Source organism: Heptranchias perlo, chromosome 13, assembly GCF_035084215.1.
Source record: "Heptranchias perlo isolate sHepPer1 chromosome 13, sHepPer1.hap1, whole genome shotgun sequence".
Classification (NCBI taxonomy): domain Eukaryota; kingdom Metazoa; phylum Chordata; class Chondrichthyes; order Hexanchiformes; family Hexanchidae; genus Heptranchias; species Heptranchias perlo.
In genome coordinates, this window is record NC_090337.1 from 5,649,595 (window position 1) to 5,671,178 (window position 21,584).

A 21,584-nucleotide genomic window follows, 5' to 3' on the forward strand; every position below is an offset into this window, starting at 1 on the left:
GTTATTGGAAATGCGCCAAGAGAATACCGTGGACAGGTGGGCTAGACGGACCGAAGGTCTCCCAAAGCTCTCCACCACTGGGGGTTTTCCTCGCCTCATGTCTGGGTCTGTTGTAGACTCATTGATAGAGATTGATTGCTACGATTAGTCAACAACTCCATTATCGTTGTATCCTGCGACCACCAGGATGCTCGGAGGAGAACTAGACGGACCGTGGTCTTTTTCCGTCTGACAATTCCTAGGATCTCCTGCCTGAAACTCTTACTATGTTACTGGTTTGACTTTGTTTTCTTGCGCAAAAAAAAAACTCTCTTTCAAAACTCTTTGACCACCCGCTGCGGCCCATGGAAACAGAAGATTATTTACAACGTTCTGAGTAGCTTATCACAGTATCCTGTAATTATCTCATAGTGAGTTCAAGTAACCAGTTGACTGGGTACTGACATAAATTCACTTGTTTCGGATCAGCAATTGAAATATTTACATGCCTGTGTCAAAAATGCAGACTAATGGTTTCGGACTGTCTTGATCTGCGATCTAGGGTGAAAGGGACCCCGAGTTCTTTGGAATCACAGGTTTCGTTTTGTTGTCGTTGTTGTCAGTACCATGGCAAGTTCTTACTCCTCCTTCACCAGAAACAACACTCTTCCAGCCAATGCAACATGTGGCCAATACACTCCATGTCCAAACCCGCCATACCTGCCTCCAGCTTGTGCATGGCTGCAAAAAAAAAATCACGACCTCAACTCTTGGGTTCCTATACTTTAGTCAAGTGCTTGCGCTGGACTCCGTCCAGGCCGGAGAGCTCTCATCCTTGACTGTTGAGGGCGTTCTCCTCGCAACCTTCTTGGCGTGGAACAGCTTGAAGGCGGCCACCCTGTACTTCTTGGACATGATGTTGTAAAGGATGGGGTTGATGGCGGCGCTAAGGTAGAAGAGGACCAAAGAGACCAGGTTGATGTACTGGCTGATCTGGGACATCTCGAAGGACCCAACCTCCGAGGACTTGGAGAAGAGGTAGCGCCCGACGTGAAACGGCAGCCAGCACAGCACGAAAGCAAAGACGACGACAGCTGGAAGAGAGCGACAGAGGGAGGAAGAGAGATTAGTCAGAAGTGGCAAAAAGGCTTAACTGTCCCGACACTGGCACAAGTGTCTTCTACTTCCAGAAGCACTGTTTTTGGACAGATAGACACTGGGACAAGGTTAGTAACTGGAAGACAGAATTTGCTGACTCAAATTGTGGGGTATGGTAGTCTAGTGATTATGGTTTCATTGCTGTTTGTGGGATCTTGCTGTGCACAAATTGGCTGCCACATTTTCTACATTACACCAGTGACTACACTTCAAAAGTACTTCATTGGTTGTAAAGCGTTTTGGGGCATCTTGAGGTCATGAAAGGCACCATAGAAATGCAGTTTGTTCATTCATAGTGGTTATAGTAAGGGACTCCGTACCCTCGCTCTCGATTCCATTCCCCTCCCTGGCCACTGTCTGGGGCTGAACCAGACTGTTCGTAACCTTAGCGACCTATTTGATCCCGAGCTGTGTCTCCGACCCCATATCCTCTCCATCACAAAAACCGCCTACTTCCACCTCCGTAATATTGCCCATCTCTGTTCCTGCCTCAGCTCATCTGCTGCTGAAACCCACATCCATGCCTTTGTCACCTCCAAACTTGAATATTCCGATGCTCTCCTGGCCGGCCTCCCATCCAGCATCCTCCATAAACTTCAGCTCACCCAAAATTCTGCTGCCGCATCCTAACTTGCACCAAGTCCCGTTCACCCATCACCACCATGCTCGCTGACCTCCAGCGACTCCCAGTCCAGCAATGCCTCAATTTTAAAATTCTCATCCTCGTGTTTAAATCTCTTCATGGCCTCGCCCCTCGCTATCTCTGTAACCTCCTCCAGCCCTACAACTCTCCGAGATCTCTGAGTTCCTCCAACTCTGGCCTCTTATATAACCCCTACTCTCTTCGCTCCACCACTAGTGGCTGTGACTTCAAGGCCCTAAGCTCTGGACACGTCCGCTTCTCCATAAGACCATAAGAGCATAAGAGATAGAAGCAGGAGTAGGCCATTCAGCCTCTCGGGCCTGCTCCGCCATTTAATGAGATCATGGCTGATCTGATTTTTACTTCAACTCCACTTTCCCGCCTTTTCCTCATATCCTTTGACTCTCTCGCTGATCAAAAATTTGTCTAACTCAGCCTTGAATGTATTCAATGACTCAGCCTCCACAGCTTTTTGGGGTAAAGAATTGCAAAGATTCATGACCCTCTGGGAGAAGAAATTCCTCCTCATTTCCGTCTTAAATGGGCAACCCCTTATTCTGAGACCATGCCCCCTAGTTTTAGATTCCCCCATGAGGGGTAACATCCTCTCAGCATCTACCCTATCGAGTCCCCTCAGAATCTTGTATGTTTCAATAAGATCTCCTTTCATTCTTCTAAACTCCAATGAGTATAGACCCAACCTGTTCAATCTTTCCTCATAAGACAACCCTTCCATACCTGGAATCAACCTAGTGAACCTTCTCTGAACTGCCTCCAATGCAAGTATGTCCTTCCTTAAATAAGGGCACCAGAACTGTACGCGGTACTCCAGGTGTGGTCTCACCAGCACCCTGTACAGTTGTAGCATGACTTCCCTGCTTTTATACTCCATCCCCCTAGAAATAAAGGCCAATATTCCGTTTGCCTTCCGGATTACCTGCTGCACCTGTATTTTGACTTCTTGTGTTTCATGTACGAGGACACCCAGATCCCTCTGTACCGCAGCATTTTGTAGTATTTCTCTATTCAAATAATATTTTGCTTTTTTATTTTTCCTCCCAAAGTGGATGACTTCACATTTTCCCACATTATTTTCCATCTGCCAAATTTTTGCCCATTCGCTTAACCTGTCAATATCCCTTTGCAGACACTTTGTGTCCTCATCGCAACTTGCTTTTCCACCTATCTTTGTATCATCAGCAAATTTGGCCACAAGACACTCTGTTCCTTCATCCAAGTCATTGATATATATTGTAAATAGTTGAGGCCCCAGCACTGATCCCTGCGGCACCCCACTAGTTACAGATTGCCATTTTGAAAATGACCCTTTTATCTCGACTCTTTGTTTTCTGTTAGTTAGCCAATCCTCTATCCATGCCAGTATATTACCCCCAACACCATGAACTCTTATCTTGTGCAGTAATGTTTTATTTGGCACCTTACTTAATGCCTTTTGGAAGTCCAAATATACTGCATCCATTGGTTCCCCTTTATCCACCCTGCCCGTTACTGCCTCAAAGAACTCTAATAAATTTGTCAGACATGATTTCCCCTTCATAAAACCATGTTGACTCTCCTTGATTGTATTATGAGTCTCCAAATGTCCTGCTACTACTTCCTTAATAATGGATTCTAGCATTTTCCCAATGACAGGTGTTAGGCTAACTGATCTATAGTTACCTGCTTTCTGTCTCACTCCCTTCTTGAATAGGGGTGTTACGTTTGCGGTTTTCCAATCCGTTGGGACCTTTCCAGAATCTAGTGAATTCTGGAAGATTACAACCAATGCATCCACTATCTCTGCAGCCACTTCCTTTAAGACCCTCGGATGCAAGCCTTCAGATCCAGGGGACTTGTCAGCCTTTAGACCCATTAGTTTACCTAGTACCTTTTCTCTAGTGATAGTGATTGTTTTTAGTTCCTCCCTCCCCTTTGCTCCTTGATTTTCTACTATTATTGGTATGTTATTAGTGTCTTCTACTGTGAAGACAGATACAAAATATCTGTTCAATTCCTCTGCCATTTCCTTGTTTTCCATTATTATTTCCCCAGTCTCTTCCTCTAAGGGACCAATGTTTACTTTAGCTACCCTCTTCCTTTTTATATACTTGTCAAAGCTTTTACTGTCAGTTTTTATATTTCTTGCTAGTTTACTCTCATAATTTATTTTCTCCCTCTTTACTATTCTTTTAGTCATCCTTTGCTGGTTTATAAAGTTTTCCCCATCTCCGTCTCTTCCTTTAAGAACTTCCCTAAAACCCAGCTCTTTGACGAAGTCATCCCTCCCAATATCTGTTCCTGTGAAGCGCCTCGGGGACAATTTTTTCTACGTTAAAGGCGCTGTATAAATGTGAGCAGTTGTTGTTGTTGTTGTTGTTACGTGAGGTCATGAACATATGGACAGGAGGAGGCCATTCAGCCCCTCGAGCCTGTTCTGCCATTCTATTAGATCATGGCTGATCTGCGCCTCAACTCCATTTTCCCGCCTTTGCCCCGTATCCCTCGATACCCTCACCCAAAAAAAAATCTATCGATCTCAGTCTTGAAAGTTCCAATTGACCCCCAGCATCCACAGCCTTTTGGGGGGGGAGAGAGTTCCAGATTCCCACTCCCCCTTTGTGTGAAGAAGTGCTTCCTGACATCACCCCTGAACGGCCCGGCTCTAATTTTAAGATGACGCCCCCTTGTTGAATGGAATGAAGTGAATAAGCTCCTCCAGCGATGTTTTACCGAGGCCCCACAGCCGGTGGCAGGTGGAGGGGAGGGAGGGAGGGGGGAAATCGTGCCGGGGCGGGAAGCGGAATGGTGGGCCACGCGGCCATGACTTTCTCCCGAGCTGCCCCCGCCAGCGACGGAGGGTCTCGGAGAAGCTCAGACTCCGACTCCAGCCTCGTTGGATGAGCAGCTTTCTTCGTGCCAGCAAATCCCGATCGGCAATTCTCACCTTCACGGAGCTGCTGACTGAACTCTTAATCCCAGCTGGGAATGCCTCCGGAATGCTTTTAGCTTCATTCCAAGATATCTAACGGATTGAAAAGGTCGGGAAAGAAAGTATTTTAGGACAAAGTGCGCCCTTGGGTAGAATTTCATCTTCAAAATTCCGTGCACGGAGCCAGGAATTTGGGCGTAATCCCAGAGATTTTCCATTAAAATTCAAAAAAATACCAGATGAGATGGTCGCGACCCAAGGCTATGGCCTGAATATGCACTCCCAGCGGGTGAACATTTACCCCACTGGGCTGTGATGGATCCTTCAGTACTCCCCCTCTCGCTCCCCCTGCTGGAGGCTGCCCTCACAACCGCCTTTAACATAGTAAAACGTCCGAAGGCGCTTCGCAGGAGCGATTATCAGACGAAATTTGATCAAAGAGGTGGGGTTTTAAGGAGCGTCTCAAAGGAGGAGAGAGAGGCAGAGAGACGGAGAGGTTCAGGGAGGGAATTCGAGTTACAGGGCCTAGGCAGCTGACGGCACGGCCCAATGGTGGGGCGGTGAAAATCGGGGATGCACAAGAGGCCAGAATTGGAGGAGCGCAGAGATCTCGGAGGGTTGGTAGGGCTGGAGGAGGTTACAGGGATAGGGAGGGGAGAGGCCATGGAAGGATTTGAACACAAGGATGAGAATTTAAAATTCGAGGCGTTGCTGGATCGGGAGCCAGTGTAGGTCAGCGAGCACGGGAGGTGATGGGTGAACGGGACTTGATGCGGGTTAAGATACGGGCAGCAGAGTTTTGGACTCACCTGCCCTTTTACTTGATTGGGAGTCCCATGCAGTGATGTAGCTAGCAATGGAAATTTCGGGTGGATGGTCAATGACGAGAATGCCTGAGGTCACAGAAGATCATTGCTGGTATAATCATAGAAATAATTCAAGATGCCACTTCACTTTAGATGTTCCTCCCTCCCAATCACCACCACTGACACAATGTTGAAACATTTTAGAAACGGGGTCCACAGAACGGTAAGTTTGGAGGTTCACCCGATGCCCACTCATGTTATCCACCTCCCGCCATTATTCCGATCATTTTTTCTGGTGGCCGATCTCCCTATGAATCAGAAGGTCGTGGGTTCAAGTCCCACTCCAGAGACTCGAGCACAAAATTCAGGGTAACACTATAGTGCAGCACAGAGGGAGTGCTGCGCTGTCAGAGGTGCTGTCTTTTGGATGAGACGTTAAACCGAGGCCCCGTCTGCCCTCTCAGGTGGATGTAAAAGATTCCACGGCCGCTATTGCAAAGAAGAACAGGGGAGTTCTCCCCGGTGTCCTGGGCCAATATTTATCGTGCAACCAACATCACTAAAAAACAAATTATCTGGTCATTTATCTCATTGCTGTTTGTGGGATCTTGCTGTGCTCAAATTGGCTGCTGCGTTTCCTGTATTACAACAGTGACTACACTTCAAAAAGTACTTCATTGGCTGTGAAGCGCTTTGGGGCATCCTGAGTTCATGAAAGGCACCGTATAAATGCAAGTCTTTTTCTTCTTTTCTGTCTCGTAGCGCGTGTTTCAATGTTGCATTTTGCTGCTCTGATCGTGTCTGACAATAACTCGGAGAGAATCGTTGCTACGCTCCTAGAAACATAGAAACAGAGAGAATAGGAGCAGGAGTAGGCCGTTCGGCCCTTTGGGCCTGCTCCGCCATTCAAAGTGATCATGGCTGATCGTCTAACTCAGTACCCTGTTCCCACTCTTTCCCCCATATCCCTTGATCCCTTTAGCATTAAGAAATATATCTATCTCCTTCTTGAATACATCCAATGACTTGGCCTCCACTGCCTTCTGTGGTAGAGAATTCCACAGGTTCACCACCCTCTGAGTGAAGAAATTTCTCCTCATCTCGGTTCTAAATGGCATACCCCGTATCCTGAGACTGTGACCCCTGGTTCTGGACTCCCCAGCCATCGGGAACATCCTCCCTGCATCTAGTCTGTCTAGTCCTGTTAGAATTTTATATGTTTCGATGAGATCACCTCTCATTCTTCTAAACTCCAGTGAATATAGGCCTAGTCGACCCAATCTCTCCTCATACATCAGTCCTGCCATCCCAAGTATCAGTCTGGTAAACATTCGTTGCACTCCCTCCATGGCAAGGACATCCTTCCTCAGATAAGGAGACCAAAACTGCACATAATACTCCAGATGTGGTCTCACTAAGGCCCTGTATAACTGCAGTAAGACATTCCTGCTCCTGTACTCAAATCGTCTTGCAATGAAGGCCAACATACCATTCACCTTCCTAACTGCTTGCTGCACCTGAATGCTCGCTTTCAGCGACTGGTGTACAAGGACACCCAGGTCTCGTTGCACCTCCCCTTTTCCAAATCTATCACCATTCAGATAATAATCTGCCTTTCTGTTTTTACAACCAAAGTGGATAACCTCACATTTATCCACGTTATACTGTATCTGCCATGTTCTTGCCCACTCACCCAACTTGTCTAAATCACATTGGAGCCTCTTTGCATCCTCCTCACAGCTCACATTCCACCCCAGCTTTGTGTCGTCTGCAAACTTGGAAATGTTACATTTAGTTCCCTCATCCAAATCATTGATATATATTGTGAATAGCTGGGGCCCAAGCACTGATCCCTGCGGTACCCCACTAGTCACTGCCTGCAACCCGGAAAAAGACCCGTTTATTCCTACTCTCTGTTTCCTGTCTGTCAACCAATTCTCAATCCATGTCAGTATATTCCCCCCAATCCCATGTGCTTTAATTTTGCACACTAACCTCTTGTGTGGGACCTTATCAAAAGCCTTCTGAAAATCCAAGTACACCAAATCAACTGGTTCTCCCCTATCTATTCTACTAGTTACATCCTCAAAACACTCCAGTAGATTTGTTAAGCATGATTTCCCTTTCATAAACCCATGCTGACTTTGTCCAATCCCGTTAATGCCTTCCAAGTGTTCTGTTATCACATCTTTTGTAATAGACTCTAGCCTTTTCCCCACTACTGATGTTAGGCTAACTGGTCTGTAATTCCCTGTTTTTTCTCTCCCTCTTTTTTTAAATAGTGGGGTTACATTTGCCACCCTCCAATCTGTAGGAACTGTTCCAGAGTCTATAGAATTTTGGAAGATGATCACCAATGCATCCACTATTTCCAGGGCCACTTCCTTTCGTACTCTGGGATGTAGATTATCAGACCCTGGGAATTTGTTAGCCTTGAGCCCCATTAATTTCCCGAGCACTATTTTTTTACTAATATTGGTTTCCTTCAATTCCTCCCTCTCACTAGACCCTTGGTTCCCTAACATTTCTGGGAGGTTATTTGTATCCTCCTTTCTGAAGACAGAACCAAAGTATGTGTTTAATTGTTCTGCCATTTCTTTGTTCCCATTATAATTTCCCCCATTTCTGTCTTCACTAATCTTTTTCTCTTGACATATTTATAGAAGCTTTTACAGTCAGTTTTTATGTTCCCTGCTAGTTTACTCTCATACTCTATTTTTCCCCTCTAACTCAATCTCTTTGTCCTCCTCTGCTGAAATCTGAACTGCTCCCAATCCTCAGGCTTGCCGCTTTTTCTGGCAATTTTATATGTCTCCTCTTTGGATCTAATACTATCCCAAATTTCTTTTGTAAGCCACAGTTGAGCCATCTTTCCTGTTTTATTTTTGTGCCAGACAGGAATGAATAATTGTAATTCCGGCACACGTTCTTTAAATATTAGCCATTGCCTATCCACAGTCATCCCTTTTAGTAAAGTTCCCCAATCTATCCTCGCCAACTCACACCTCATACTTTCGTAATTTCCTTTATTTAGATTCAGGACCCTAGTTTTGGATTCAACTACTTCACTCTCCATCTTAATGAGGAATTCTATTATGTTATGGTCGCTCTTCCCTAAGGGACCCCACACAACAAGATTGTTAATTAATCCTTTCTCATTGCACAATACCCAGTCTAGGATCACCTGTTCTCTCATTGGTTCCTCAACGTATTGGTCGAGAAAACTATCACGTACACACTCCAGGAATTCCTCCCCCACTGTATTATTACTAATTTGGTTTGACCAATCTATATGTAGATTAAAGTCACCTATGATTATAGTTGTATCCTTCTTGCATGCGTCTCTAATTTCCTGTTTAATGCCCTCCCCTACATCTCCACTACTGTTTGGGGGCCTATAGACAACCCCCACCAACGTTTTCTGCCCCTTGGTGTTTCTTAGCTCCACCCATACAGATTCCACATGGTGATTTTCCAAGCCAATATACTTCCTCACTATTGCATTGATTTCCTCCTTTACTAACAATGCTACCCCACCTCCTTTCCCTTTTTGCCTGTCCTTCCTAAATATTGAATACCCCTGGATGTTCAGTTCCCATCCTTGGTCACCCTGCAGCCATGTCTCCGTAATCGCAACTATATCATAACCGTTAATATCTATCTGCGCTGTTAATTCATCTAGCTTATTGCGAATGCTCCGCGCATTAAGACACAATGCCTTTAGACTTGTCTTTTTAAGATTGCTAGTCATCTTAGTATTATTTCGCACTATGGCCCTATTTGTTTTTCGCCCTTGTTTTCTCTGCCTTCCACTATTGCTTCTTCCCTTTCTGTCTTTTGTTTCTATCCTTGTTTCCCCCTCCTCTGTCTCCCTGCTCAGGTTCCCATCTCCCTGCCATTCTAGTTTAAACCTTCCCCAACAGCACTAGCAAACACCCCCGCGAGGACATTGGTCCCGGTCCTGCTCGGGTGTAACCCGTCCCGCTTGTACAGGTCCCACCTTCCCCAGACCGGTCCCAATGTCCCAGGAATCTAAATCCCTCCCTCCTACACCATCCCTGCAGCCACGCATTCATCTGGTCTATTCTCCTGTTCCTATACTCACTAGCATGTGGCATTGGTAATAATCCTGAGACCACTGTCTTTGAGGTCCTGCTTTTTAATTTATCTCCTAACTCCTTAAATTCACCTTGCGGGACCTCATCCCTATGTCCTTGGTACCGATATGGACCACCCTCCCCCTCCAGAATGCCCTGCAGCTGCTCCGTGACATCCTTGACCCTAGCACCAGGGAGGCAACATACCATCCTGGAGTCACGTTTGCGGCTGCAGAAATGCCTAACTGTTCCCCTTACAATTGAAGCCCCTATCACTATAGCCCTGCCACTCTTCTTCCTCCCCTCCTGTGCAGCAGAGCCACCCGTGGTGCCACGAACTTGGCTCTTGCTGCTTTCCCCTGATAAGCCATCTCCCCCAACAATATCCAAAGTTGTATATCTGTTTGAGAGGGAGATGGCCCCAGGGGACTCCTGCTCTACCTGCCTAGTCCTTTTACTCTGCCTGGCGGTCACCCATTTCCTTTCTGCCTACGTAAACTTTACCTGCGGTGTGACCACCTCACTGAATGTGCTATCCACGATAATCTCAGCATCGCGGATGCTCCACAGTGAATCCACCCGCAGCTCCAGCTCCGAAATACGGTTAGCCAGTAGCTGCAGCTGGACACACTTCCTGCACACATGGTCGCCAGGGACACCGGTAGTGTCCATGACTTCCCAAATGGTGCAGGAGGAGCATATCACGGGTGCGAGCTCTGCTGCCACGACTTGCATTAGATTTACACTGCGTTCACCTCTCGGACTCTCTTCCTGCTCTCGGACTCTCCTCTCACTCTTGGACTCTCCTTTTACACTGCGCTCACCTCTCGGGACTCTCCTTTTACACTGCGCTCACCTCTCGGGACTCTCCTTTTACACTGCGTTCACCTCTCGGACTCTCTTCCTGCTCTCGGACTCTCCTCTCACTCTTGGACTCTCCTTTTACACTGCGCTCACCTCTCGGGACTCTCCTTTTACACTGCGCTCACCTCTCGGGACTCTCCTTTTACACTGCGCTCACCTCTCGGACTCTCTTCCCGCTCTCGGACTCTCCTTTTACACTGCGCTCACCCCTCGGATTCTCCTTTTACTCTGCGCTCACCTCTCAGACTTTCTTCCCGCTCTCGGACTCTCATCTCACTCTCGGACTCTCCTTTTACACTGCGCTCACGTCTCTGACTCTCTTCCCGCTCTTGGACTCTCCTCTCGCTCTCGGACTCTTCTTTCACACTGCGCTCACATCTCAGACTCTCTTCCTGCTCTTGGACTCGCCTCTGCTGCTACTTCATTTCGCCTGAATTTGGTTTGGGTTGGCGGTGAGCTGCTCTGGCCCACCTGTGGCTATGCTCCTGGTGCAGAGAGTTGAATAATGGTCTTTCAATCCAGCCCAGGCTGATGGGTTGAAAGTCGCCATCGTCTGTTGGCTGTTCAAGTCTGAAGTGAAATGAGTTTCCAGTCTCAATCCAGTCCCTAGTGGACACAATCTAGAACACAAAACGACCTTTAATTTGGTGCTAATTGGCAACACCCCTCAGACAGACCAAAGGATGGGCAGTGTGGGAAATGGAAAAAATGTTTGCAGTAATGGGTCAGGGGTGAGACTCATTATTGGGGCAGTGTAGAGGGAGCTTTACTCTTTATCTAACCTGTGCTGTATCTGGCCTGGGAGTGTTTGATGGATCAGTGTAAAGGGAGCTTTACTCTGTATCTAACCCGTGCTGCACCTGCCCTGGGAGTGTTTGATGGGACAGTGTAGAGGGAGCTTTACTCTGTATCTAACCCGTGCTGTACCTGCCCTGGGAGTGTTTGATGGGACAGTGTAGAGGGAGCTTTACTCTGTATCTAACCCGTGCTGTACCTGCCCTGGGAGTGTTTGATGGGACAGTGTAAAGGGAGCTTTACTCTGTATCTAACCCGTGCTGCACCTGCCCTGGGAGTGTTTGATGGGACAGTGTAGAGGGAGCTTTACTCTGTATCTAACCCGTGCTGTACCTGCCCTGGGAGTGTTTGATGGGACAGTGTAAAGGGAGCTTTACTCTGTATCTAACCCGTGCTGCACCTGCCCTGGGAGTGTTTGATGGGACAGTGTAGAGGGAGCTTTACTCTGTATCTAACCCGTGCTGTACCTGCCCTGGGAGTGTTTGATGGGACAGTGTAGAGGGAGCTTTACTCTTTATCTAACCCATGCTGTATCTGCCCTGGGAGTGTTTGATGGGACAGTGTGGAGGGAGCTTTACTCTGTATCTAACACGTGCTGTACCTGCCCTGGGAGTGTTTGAATAGAAAAAGTCAGAAAGCAAGTCTCCAGAAAGGTTTAATTGGTAAGGACACTGCGCTGGGTGGAAATGAGCCTCACAGACCAAAAGCCTCTCAGATTCTCTCCTCCGTCTGTGCTGAGTTGGCTGATCTCACCTGAGGCAGCAGTTGGGATTTGACGTGGCCCTGGGTCTCTGGGCAGGAAGGGGAGGGGTTTGGGGGCAAACCAGGAAGGATTGCTACTGCTGGTTACCATCCAATGACTCCCACTGGAAACTCTGTGTGTGTGTGTGTGTGTGTGTGTGTCTGTGTGTGTGTGTGTTGTCTGTCTGTGTGTGTGTGTGTGTGTCTGTGTGTGTGTGTGTGTGTCTGTCTGTGTGTGTGTGTGTGTATCTGTGTCGGTATCAACTGAGGGCAGGATCAGGCTCAGTTGTAATGTCTGTTAATATTCACTGTCCAGTCTCAAACGTCAAGAATGGCAGAGTTAACACAAAATAGTTTTTACTCCTGCAAGTCCTGCGTGTAACTGTCCGTGATAGTTTGAGTATAACCTTTTAGGCATTACCTATTAGTGAATTACGCTAATTTGATTTCATTTGCAGGAGAGAATTAGGTTAATTAAAAATCGCTCCACAACTCAGACGCTGTAACTTCTATAATTGTGCCCTGTCAGTGCACAGATGGTAATAAATAGGTTTTCAGCTCTGCATAAACCATGGCTTAATTAAGTTGAATATACCCTTTACAAGCTGTTGTGTATGACAGGGCTAATCTTGATTAAATATCTCCCACACAGTATAGACTTACTCTATTTAAAGATCTCCAACATTTGCTACAACTGCTCAATTCCGTTGTATAAACAGCAAGTTAAAGCAAGTGGGGAGGAGGACGATTTTTACTGTTCCTGTCGGGCGGGAAACAGGGACAGTGGGTCTACATCCTGCCCTCTTTTCCTTCCCCCCCTCTTAAAGGAGTTGGTGAACCCCTTCTCTATCCCTCACAATTGGTAGCAACGTAGGATGGGAGTGAGCTTTCATAAGACCATAAGAAACAGGAGCAGGAGTAGGCTATACAGCCCCTCGAGCCTGCTCCGCCATTCAATCAGATCATGGCTGGTCTTCGACCTCAACTCCACTTTCCCGCCCAATCATATATCCCTTGATTCCCTGAGAGTCCAAAAATCTATCGATCTCAGCCTTGAATATACTCAATGACTGAGCATCCACAGCCCTCTAGGATAGAGAATTCCAAAGATTCACAACCCTCTGAGTGAAGAAATTTCTCCTCATCTCAGTCCTAAATGGCCAACCCCTTATTCAGAGACTATGCCCCCTAGTTCTATACTCACCAGCCAGGGGAAACAGCCTCTCAGTATCGACCCTGTCTTGCCCTCTCAGAATCTTGTCCGTTTCAATGAGATCATCTCAAATTCTTCTAAACTCCAGAGAGTAAAGGCCCATTCTACTCAATCTCTTCTCATCTCAGGAATCAGTCTAATGAACCTTCGTTGCACCACCTCTAAGGCAAGTATGTCCTTTCTTAGATAAGGAGACCAAAACTGTACACAGTACTCCAGGTGAGGTCTTACCAAAGCCCTGTACCAAGACTTCCTTACTCTTGTACTCCAACCCCCTTGCAATAAAGGCCAACATGCCATTTGCCTTCCTAATTGCTTGCTGTACCTGCATGTAAACTTTTTGTGTTTCTTTTAACCAGGACACCAAGATCTCTCTGAGCACCAACATTTAATAGTTTCTCACCATTTAAAAAATATTCTGTTTTTCTATTCTTCCTACCAAAGTGAATAACCTCACATTTCCCCACATTATACTCCATCTGCCACTTTCTTGCCCACTCATTTAATCTGTCTATATCCCTTTGCAGACTCTGACCTCCTCACAGACTATTTTCCCACCTAGCTTTGTATCGTCCGCAAAATTGGATACATTACACTCGGTTCCTTCATCTAAGTTATTAATATAGATTGTAAATAGCTGAGGTCCAAGCACTGATCCTTGTGGCACCCCACTAGTTACAGCCTGCCAACCTGAAAATGGCCTGTTTATCCCTATTTTCTGTTTTCTGTCCGTTAACCAATCCTCTATCCATGCTAATATATTACCCCCAGCTCCATGAGCCCTTACCTCGTGTAAAAACTTTTTATGTGGCATCTTATCGAATGCCTTATGAAAATCCAAATATACTACATCCACTGGTTCCCCTTTACCTACCCTGCTAGTTACATCCTCAAAAAACTCTAATAAATTTGTCAAACACAATTTCCCTTTCATAAAACCATGTTGACTCTGCCTAATCATATTATGATTTTCTATGTGCCCTGTTACCATTTCCTTAATAATGGATTCCAGCATTTTCCAGACGGCTAGAAAAGGCTAACTGGCCTGTAGTCCCCTGTTTTCTCTCTCCCTCCTTTCTTGAATAGCGGGGTTACATTTATTACCTCCCAATCCGCTAGGACCATTTTAGAATCTAGAGAATTTTGGAAGATCACAACCAATGCATCCACTATCTCTGCAGCCACCTCTGAAAGAACCCAAGGATATAGGCCATCAGGTCCAGGGGATTTATTGGCTTTTAGTCCCATTAGTTTCTCCAGTACTTTTTCTCTACTGATATTAATTACTTTAAGTTCCTCGCTCTCATTAGCCCCTTGGTTCCCCACCATTTCTGGTATGCTTTTTGTATCTTCTACTGTGAAGACAGATACAAAATATTTGTTTAACGTCTCTGCCATTTCCTTAGTCCCCATTATAATTTCTCCTGTCTCAGCCTCTAAGGGACCAGTGTTTACTTTTGCTACTCTCTTCCTTTTTGCGTACTTGTAGAAACTCTTAAATATGTTTTTATATTTCTTGCTAGTTTATTTTCATGTTCTATTTTCTCCCTTTTTATCAATTTTATGGTCATCCTTTGCTGGTTTCTAAAACTTTCCCAATCCCTATTCTTCTTGCCAACATTATAGACCTGTTCTTTTAATCTAAAACTATCCTTAATTTCTTTATTTAGCCACAGATGGATCACTTTTCCCATAAAATTTTTATTCCTCAATGGAATGTATGTTCGTTGAGAATATTGAAATATTTCTTTAAATGTTTCCCATTGCTTATCAACCATCATACTTTTAATCTAATTTCCCAATCTACCTTGGACAACTCGCCCCTCATACCTATGTAATCGGCTTTATTTAAGTTTAAGAATCTAGTTTCGGACTTAAGTACATCATTTTTTTTTATTCGTTCATGGTAGGGAGTTCCAGGATTTTGACCCAGTGACGATGAAGGGACAGCGATAGATTTCTCAGTCGGGATGGTGTGTGACTTGGAGGGGAACGTGCAGGTGGTGTTGTTCCCATGTGCCTGCTGCCCTTGTCCTTCTAGGTGGTAGAGGTCGCGGGTTTGGGAGGTGCTGTTGAAGAAGCCTTGGCGAGTTGCTGCAGTGCATCCTGTGGATGATACACACTGCAGCCACTGTGCGCCGGTGGTGAAGGAAGTGAATGTTTAGGGTGGTGGATGGGGTGCCAATCAAGCGGGCTGCTTTGTCCTGGATGGTGTCGAGCTTCTTGAGTGTTGTTGGAGCTGCACTCATCCAGGCAAGTGGAGAGTATTCCATCACACTCCTGACTTGTGCCTTGAAAATGGTAGAAAGGCTTTGGGGAGTCAGGAGGTGAGTCACTCGCCGCAGATTACCCAGCCTCTAACCTGCTGTTGTAGCCACATTATTTATATGGCTGGTCCAGTTAAGTTTCTGGTCAAAGGTGACCCCCAGGATGTTGTTGGTGGGGGATTTGGTGATGGTAATTCCGTTGAATGTCAAGGAGAGGTGGTTAGACTCTCTCTTGTTGGAGATGATCATTGCCTGGCACTTGTCTAGCGCGAATCAGTCCAATCCTGGATGTTGTCCAGGTCTTGCTGCATGCGGGCATGGATTGCTTCATTACCTGAGGGTTTGCGAATGGAACTGAACACTGTGCAATCATCAGCGAACATGCCCATTTCTGAGCTTATGATGGAGTGAAGGTCATTGATGAAGCAGCTGAGATGGTTGGGCCTAGGACACTGCCCTGAGGAACTCCTGCAGCAATTTCCTGGGGCTGAGATGATTGGCTTCCAACAACCACTACCATCTTCTTTTGTGCTAGGTATGACTCCAGCCACTGGAGAGTTTTCCCCTTGATTCCCATTGACTTCAATTTTACTGGGGCTCCTTGGTGCCACACTCAGTCATATGCTGCCTTGATGCCAAGGGCAGTCGCTCTCACCTCATCTCTGGAATTCAGCTCTGTTTGGACCAAGACTGTAATGAGGTCTGGAGCCGAGTGGTCCTAGCAGAACCCAACTGAGCGGTGAGCGGGTTATTGGTTAGTGCCGCTTGATAGCACTGTTGATGACACCATCCATCACTTTGCTGATGATTAAGAGTAGACTGATGGGGCGGTAATTGGCCGGATTGGATTTGTCCTGCTTTTTGTGGACAGGACATACCTGGGCAATTTTCCACATCGTCGGGTAGATGCCAGTGTTGTAGCTGTACTGGAACAGTTTGGCTAGGGATGCGGCTAGTTCTGGAGCACAAGTCTTCAGTACTACAGCCTGGATGTTGTCGGGGCCCATAGCCTTTGCTGTATCCAGTGCACTCAGCCGTTTCTTGATATCACATGGAGTGAATCGAATTGGCTGAAGACCAGGAGGAGGCTGAGATGGATCATCCATTTGGCACTTCTGGCTGAAGATGGTTGCAAGCACTTCAGCCTTGTCTTTTGCACTCACGTGCTGGACTCCGCCATCATTGAGGATGGGGATGTTCACGGACCCACCTCCTCCTGTTAGTTGTTTAATTGTCCACCACCACTCACAACTGGCTGTGGCAGGATGGCAGAGCTTTGATCTGATCTGTTGGTTGTGGAATCGCTTAGCTGGGTCTATAGCATATTCCTTCCACTGTTTAGCATGCATGTAGTCCTGTGTTGTAGCTTCACCAGGTTGGCACCTCATTTTTAGGTACGCCTGGTGCTGCTCCTGGCAAGCTCTTCTACACTCCTCATTGAACCAGAGTTGATCCCCTGGCTTGTTGTTAATGGTAGAGTGAGGAATATGCCGGGCCACGAGGATACAGATTGTGCGGGAATACAATTCTGCTGCTGATGATGGCCCACACTGCCTCATGGATGCCCAGTTTTGAGCTGCTAGATCTGTTCTGAATGTATCCCATTTAGCACAGTGGTAATGCTACAGAACGAGTTGGATGATGTCCTCAGTGTGAAGACGGGACTTCGTCTCCACAAGGACTGTGCGGTGGTCACTCCTACCAATACTATTATGGACAGATGCATCTGCGACAGGTAGATTGGTGAGGACGAGGTCAAGTAAGTTTTTCCCTCAATCTCAATGTGAAATTATATTATATTATGATCACTTTTTCCCAGAGGATCCTTTACTGTGAGATTACTAATTAACTCTATCTCATTACACAATACAAGATCTAAAATAGCCTGTTCACTGGTTGATTCCATGACGTATTGCTCCAGGAAACTGTGTTGAATGCATTCCACGAACTCATCCTTCAGACTGCCTTTGCAAATTTGATTTGTCCAGTCTATATGAAGATTAAAGTCCCCCATGATTATTGCATTACCTTTTTTTACAAGCTCCTATTATTTCATGATTAATACTCTGTCCAACGGTATAGCTATTATTCGGGAGCCTACTCCCACTATTAATAATCTACTCCCACCAGTGTTTTCTGCCCCTTGTTATTTCTTATTTCCACCCGTATTGATTCTACTTCCTGATCTTCCGAGCAAAGATCCTTTCTCACCACTGTCCTTATGACATCATTTATTATCAGGGTTACACTCCCTCCTTTTCCATTCTGCCTGTCTTTTCGAAACATCAAGTACCCTGGAATATTCAGTTCCCAACCTTGATCCCAACCTTTTGCTCTGTAATGGCTATTAGATCAAACCCATTTATCTCTATTTGTGCCACTAATTTTTCTATCTTGTTATGAATGCTCCGGGCATTCAGATAAAGAACCTTTAATTTTAACTTTTTACCATGTTCCCTGCTTTGACTTTATTCGCTGATGCACTATTACCGTTAAACTCTCTGTCCCTTCCTGCCACACTCTGCTTACCTTTACCCAAATCACTACACTACTCTGTTGCCTTGACTTTTCTCTTTAGATTTCTAAATTTCCCGTCACCTGTCCCCTACCCCTCCCCACGCCCCCAACTTTTTAGTTTAAATCCCTATCTACAGCCCTAGTTATTCAATTTGCCAGGACACTGGTCCCAGCCCAATGGAACAGCTCCCTCTTTCCCCAGTACTGGTGCCAGTGCCCCATGAATCGAAACCCCTGTCTCCCACATCAATCTTTGCGCCATGCATTTAACTCTCTGATCTGTTTGTCCCTTTGCCAATTTGTGCATGGCTCAGGTAGTAATCCAGAGATTATTACTTTTGAGGTTCTACATATTAATTTAGACCCTAACTCCTCAAACTGTCTCAGCAGAACCTCATTCTTAGTTCTACCTATGTCGTTGGTTCCTACGTGGACCACAATAACTGGATCCTCCCCTTCATGCTCCAAGTTCTTTTCCCAGTTCTTTCATCTGTGGGGAATGTGTCAGGGAGTTCCTTGGAGTCACGTTGATTTTTGCTGGGGATCCCAGCGAACGTGTTGACTTCATTGACAAGAAACAAAAATCGGGAGGGGTGTAAACCGGGCAGCCGATTCGCTATCACCAGAGACCAGTTTCACGACTGGACTCCCTCCCGCCTCGGAACAGGCCCATTGGAATTTCGTACCCCCTGGGTTTTTCCACTCCCAACTTGTTCACATGCCTCCGGACATATATCCAAACCAAGAAAATTAATTTCCCGGTATGTTTTCAGCAGCGGTGGTGAACTGACCTTTTGTTGAAATGCCTGTGACAAAACAAACGATCTGTGCAGAAAAGCCAAAACCCGCCACAACCACAGGTGGGCTAACAGAGTTCCGCTTCACTTAAAAGATCTTATTTGTTCCCTACTGATGCTGAGAGGCAGACTAACGGACCAAATCAAATTTTGCCCAGGGATTATAAACTTTGCCAAGATAACAAAAGATTTCTCAAGTTTCTTTGAAACGTGGTTACATAGAATTACATCGAATTTACAGCACAGAAACAGGTATTCAACCCAAGCGGTCTGTGCCAGTGTTTATGCACCACACGAGACACTGTTCGCTCTTGGAAACCTTTAAAGCTGTTGTGGAATGGGGGAGATCGTGTAGGAGGAATCCTGTCCTCAAAGGGTCCTGATGGGAACTGAGTCAAATGGTCTTTGTGGGTGGGATGTCTCCAACACAGGTTTCTTGGGACTTAGACAAGGTGGAATCTATTGACAAGGGATCTTCCCATTGGTCACTATTGACAAGGGATCTTCCCATTGGTTGCTAGTGACAGGGGATCTTCCCATTGGTCACTATTGACAAGTAATCTTCCCATTGGTCATTTATTAACAAGTGATCTTCCCATTGGTCATTTATTGACAATGGATCTTCCCATTGGTCACTATTGATAAGGGATCTTCCCATTGGCCATTTATTGACAAGAATCTTCCTATTGGTCATTTATTGACAAGTGATCTTCCCATTGGTCACTAAGTGATCTTCCCATTGGTCACCATTGACAAGTGATCTTTCCATTGGTCAAGGCCAGGAAACATAATGATGGAGATCAGAGGAAATATCTTTGTGCAAAGAGATATTGGAGTGTGAAATGTGTTGTCACAAGTGACGATCAATGTTAAACCCATTCAGGTGCTAGATAAATGTTTAAGGAGAATATAAAAGGCTGGAGAGAAAGCAAGAAAATAAGGTTAGTTTAGAGAAAGCAGGGAAATGGGTCTTTGTGAAATCAGCCCCTAAGAGGAGCCTACATTCAGCACAGGGCTGAAGAAGGGCTGAATTTATTTTTCAATGTTTCTACCTTTTTCCATTTGATTTTTTCTTCATTCCAGAGTTATTATTGAAGCCCCCTAGAGCCTCATCCAAATTGCAGCCTTCACATGGGATGCCAAACACTGAGTGCCTGTTCAACTGTGGGGCCATCACAGCCAACCCAGGATGCTTAGCAAAAATGAACCCATTCTGTTAGCAAGGGTAAGGACCGACATCATTTAGAGTTGAATTCCGGAGGAGTTTTTCTCCTTCTCCTGGTTTAGGAACATAGGGACAGGAGGAGGCCATTCAGCCCCTTGAGCCAGTCCCGCCATTCAATTAGATCATGACTGATCTGTATCTTAACTCCATCTACCCGCCTTGGTTCCGTGCCAATTAATACCCTTACCCAACAAATCTCTATCAATCTCAGTATTGAGATTTTCAATTGACCCCCAGCCTCAACAGCTTTTTGGGGGAGAGAGTTCCAGATTTCCACTCCCCTTTGTGTGAAGAAGTGCTTCCTGACATCACCCCTGAACGGCCTGGCTCTAATTTTAAGGTTATGCCCCCTTGTTCTGGACTCCCCCCACCAGAGGAAATAGTTTCTGTCTATCTACCCTATCAACCCCTTTAATCACCTTAAACACCTCAATTAGATCACCCCCTTAATCCTCTACCCACCAAGGATAGGGCCAAAGAGTGACCATTCTCAGGCCTCTTGGCTATCTCCCTGGAGATGTGTGCGAATGATCCAGTGATGGCCCCGTCTCCACAGCAGCGTGGCTGAGACCAGTAACAGAGTGGAGAGGAACCCCACCACACATACACAAACTCAGGCTTGGCCATGGTGTACCGTCTGTGGTCTTCCGCTTTGATTTGTAGACCTGGGGGTTTGGTTTCAGCTTTCCAAGTGTCTATGTTTTCATCCTTCAAAGCTAAAAATTGGAATTCTCGGTCCCCGCGCCCAACAATGTTAGAGGACGTTGTCTGGGTTGGAGTCTACCTCCAAATGTCTTTCTACAAATGGTGAAAGTTGAGTTAAAACCAATTACAAAATAGAAACAAAAATTACTTAGCAAATTCACTGAGTGAAGAGATATGGAGCAAAGGCGGGTAAATGGAGTTGAGGTACAGATCAGCCATGATCTGATTGAATGGATGGGCAGGCTCGAGGGGCTGAATGGATGGGCAGGCTCGAGGGGCCGAATGGTTGACTTCTCAGCCTATGTTCCTATGAGACATACAGACTAGGAAGGCCCCATATTTTATTTGCACTGAGTTGGGTTGGCAGTGTTCACCCATATTTAGCCTCACCAGGTTAAGGAAGGACAAATCAGGTAAGGTTCTACTCTATTCAGTGACTCCCCACTATTAGAAGGTTGCATGTAGGGGTTGGGTTGTGGTCTGCATTGTTTTTATTTTTGCGATGCTTCTATGGTTGAATACCCGCACAGGAAGAATGACCTCTTGTGCGGTAAACTGGAGGACGATCAGCGACCGTGTCTCACGGGTGGGCGGGGGGGGGGTGAAAATTGGTCGGGTAAAAGGAAAACGAAATGTTTGAAATTAGCTAAGAGACTGGGATGAGTGGAAAAAAACCTTATCACCCACCCCCTCCCCAAAAATTAAATTAAAATTTACAGAAGCCTATTTGGAGTCAGAAGAGAAAAACAGAGCAACAAGTCTGAAAGAGAATAATAAGATATTTTGGCTATGTTGATAATGGGTGAAAGAACTAATAGTCCCTCTGCAGGATGTGCAGGGAGACAGAG

At 46.0% G+C, this 21,584-nt stretch overlaps 1 protein-coding gene across 1 annotated transcript in view; it reads right to left on the reverse strand.

Annotated features, from left to right (window-relative positions):
* Nucleotides 1–492: 492 nt before the first annotated feature.
* The window catches only part of ghsra (growth hormone secretagogue receptor a), a 30,047-nt gene continuing 8,955 nt past the window's right edge, over nucleotides 493–21,584 (reverse strand). Inside the window, exon 2 of the mRNA XM_067994544.1 lies at nucleotides 493–1,073. Coding sequence (XP_067850645.1) covers nucleotides 769–1,073 — 305 coding nt within the window. The 3' untranslated portion in view covers nucleotides 493–768. The remainder of the gene's footprint in view (nucleotides 1,074–21,584) is intronic.